The sequence below is a fragment of the Pteropus alecto genome, unplaced genomic scaffold, assembly GCF_000325575.1.
Source record: "Pteropus alecto unplaced genomic scaffold, ASM32557v1 scaffold669, whole genome shotgun sequence".
Taxonomy (NCBI): domain Eukaryota; kingdom Metazoa; phylum Chordata; class Mammalia; order Chiroptera; family Pteropodidae; genus Pteropus; species Pteropus alecto.
Genome location: NW_006442554.1, coordinates 556,857 through 560,125, shown reverse-complemented (window position 1 = coordinate 560,125; position 3,269 = coordinate 556,857). Strand labels below are relative to the sequence as shown.

The 3,269-nt window shown below is 45.0% G+C and overlaps 1 protein-coding gene across 1 annotated transcript in view; it reads left to right on the top strand.

The window, feature by feature from the left end:
• The first annotated feature begins 520 nt into the window (after positions 1-520).
• Positions 521-3,269, top strand: part of EBP (emopamil binding protein (sterol isomerase)) — a 4,168-nt gene continuing 1,419 nt past the window's right edge. Inside the window, 2 exon segments of the mRNA XM_006922761.3 lie at positions 521-674; positions 1,559-1,898. Coding sequence (XP_006922823.1) covers positions 1,577-1,898 — 322 coding nt within the window. The 5' untranslated portion in view covers positions 521-674; positions 1,559-1,576.

Genomic DNA, 3,269 nt, shown 5'->3' with positions numbered 1-3,269 from the left:
GTCTCCATTGCCAATTAGCCAGCAAGGCTAAGAGGTTGGGTTTTGATTGATTCATCTGACTTGAAGTCGGGAGAGGTGAGGGTGATCTCTGAGGAATTCTGAGTGCTGGGGTAGAGAAAGTGGAGGCAAAGTATACAGGATGTGACCTTGGTATTAAATTCCCTTGCGCATTAGGGCGTTAGGATTGCAGGTTGGTCTGGGAACTGATTAGTTGCTCTGCTTAGAAAACTAGGGCAAAGATGAAAAGACGCAACGCAATGCTGATTCAACAGCAGACAAGATGGATACTTGTTGAGTAACAAGAAGGATACTTGTTGAATACCCGATCTCCAATATGACTGACTGATAAGAGGATAGAGAAATTGAAGCCAAGACTCGCCGCAGGTTGGCTTCGGGCCGAAAACGCCCACCAACTTCCGAAGTCCCAGCCTTCACTCACCTCCTGATTGGGCTCAGCCAACAACGAAAATGGCACCACGCGTGGGGGCGGGGTCGGCGGCACAGAAAGAGCTCCTATTGGTTGGGAGCAGATTTGCCTTCCCAGCCCTAACCAACTCCTTAAGACGAGGAACCTGTGTGGGGTTAGGTCTGAACTAGGGCTGTTACGGAGCCACCGGGCCAGCCTCAGCAAAGCCGAGACCCTGTGGGAGAAGCCGCTGCGACCGCGCCGCTAGGTGAGTGCCCTCCACCTGGCCTGCCACTCTATCCCCTAGCTCCAGAGCTAAACGGCCGGCCCTCGGAGTGCCTGCGCGATACACTGCCCCCTCCATCTCGCTGCACTTCCACACCCCGCACGCGCTTGCGCGACACTCCCGGCTACCGCGTGGTTGTCCAGACTACAGAAGAGCCTCCTCATTGGACAGCTGGATTAGAAGAGTCTAGTTCTGATTGGTGGTCTCTGTAATTTGACCTCCTTTTCCTCTTTAAGCTCCGCGCGCGCTAAATCTATGTCTTCCACTCGCCTCTTTATTTTATTTCGGCAGTGGTGTGCGCTATTGCAGGAAGGGTTTGGCTTTCCACATACTGAATCTGAGGGTCGTGGTCCTCATTAGTCTTCTCTCTTCTGTCCTGAAGTTTCCAGGACTGCAGGGAGAGAATAGCTCTCCGTTGAACAATGCAAGACACCCCTGCAATAGAACCCAACCTATTTGCAGTCTCTCCCCCACCAGACTGTGACCCCTGAGGGCGGGAACCAGACCTGGTTCCTGTGTCTCCCTCACAGAGGATGACCAATGAGGTTGGGGACCAGGCCCGGTTCCTGTGTCTTCTAAAGCTGACCCTGACCCCTGAGGACAGGGACCTGGTCTGGTTCCTGTGTCTACCATATCATACAGCTCCCGAAGGAACAAACTTTCAGTCTAAGGCCTTATAGTCATGATTTTAAAACAGCATATAGATTGTTTTTAATCCAGTTTTACAAGTCTGTAAACTGAAAAATTTAGTCCATTTGTGTTTCTTATATAACAAACCATTCAGATTTGATTTTATGCTCTCATTCTGTGCTTTCTATTCAGATTTTTCTCTTTCTTTTTTCTCTTTTCTACTTATCCACACACAGCCATCAGCCTACAAAGACATGGCCACCAGTGCTAGCCCCTTGCACCCATACTGGCCTCGGCACCTGAGACTGGACAACTTTGTGCCTAATGACTACTCTACCTGGCATCTCCTGGCTGGCCTCTTCTCTGTCTCTGGGGTCTTAGTTGTGACCACATGGTTGTTGTCTGGACATGCTGCGGTCATCCCACTGGGGACTTGGCGGCGACTCTCCCTGTGCTGGTTTGCAGTGTGTGGGTTCATTCACATGGTGATTGAGGGCTGGTTCAGCCTCTACCACGAGGACCTTCTTGGAGACCAAGCCTTCCTGTCTCAACTCTGTGAGTCTTGAGTTCTTTCATGTGCTGTGGGAGGGAATTTTCTGGACAGGGATTGGCTTAGATGTTTACCCACCCACCAACTCTTCTATTAATTTATTTTAAAATTTTGTTTAACTTTTTTGCGTATATATTCACATGGGTCAAAAAAACAAATCATTTAAAGAGGTATGCAGTGAAATTCTACCCTCTGTCTACCGAGTTTCCCCAATTATTAATAATTGCTTGTTTCCTTTCAGAGTTAATTTACCCATAAATTACACATATAAGGCTCAGTTTGCTCAATTATAAAAGAGGGATAATAGTAATACCCAAATACATGTAAGGCACTTAGAACAGTGTTTGGCAGACAGTAGATGCCATATAACTGTTTATCATCATCATCGTCATCAGTTTTTATTTTTCCCTTTTGTGCCAATAAATGCTAACATGCTATATACACTCCTGAACTTTGCTTTTTTAAATGAGATCACTCCTTGTCAGTTCATAAAGAGCTTTCAAAGCATAGACGTTACAGAATCATTTGACTTGTCCAGTATTGATGGGCATTTCCCCCAATCTTTTGCTGTTATAAGAAACACTCCTTTTTGGCCTCATGAATAAAGCTGCTATGAGTATTGTTATACAAGTCTTTGTGTAGAGATCTGCTTTCATTTCTTTTGGGTACATACGAAGGAGTAGAATGGCTGGTTGGGTCATATGGTAGGTGTGTGTTTAACTTTATGGAAAACTGCCAAACTTTTCAAAAATGGCTACACCATTTTATATTCCCACCAGCAGTATATTAGAGTCATAGTTTTTCCACATTCTCGCTGACACTTGGTATGGTCAGATATTTCTTAAATTTTAGTCCTTCTAGTGGATATGAGTGACGTTTCATTATGGGGTTGTCATTCACTTTCCCTTAACAATTAAAGTTTGAGCACCTTTCATGTGTGTATTGACCATTTGGAAATCCACTTTGGCGAAGAACCTATTCTAATCTGCCTATTTTTACATTATGTGAGCTGCCTTTTTCTTACTGATTCTCTGCTTGCTCTTTCATTCACTCCTCTCTTCACCTTCGTGCTCTCTGTCTCTCTGTCTCTGTCTCTCTCCCCCCTTATTGGCTACTTCATTCTCTCTATAATCTACACCTGCCTCCTTTTTTATTCTATAAATATTTATTGAATACCAGACAGTCACAGAAACACTGTTCTATGTCAGGTTTGCACACATTATCTTGTATACATATATTAACTCTAGAATCCAAACAGTCACCCCATTTCAGATGTGGAAACTGAGGCATGGAAGGGTTATAAAACCTGCCTGATTACATGGGACTTCAGTTCTCACAAGTCTTAGTTCCTTTTCCTGCCTTTATTCTTCATGTTTGTCTCTTGTCTTTATCAGGGA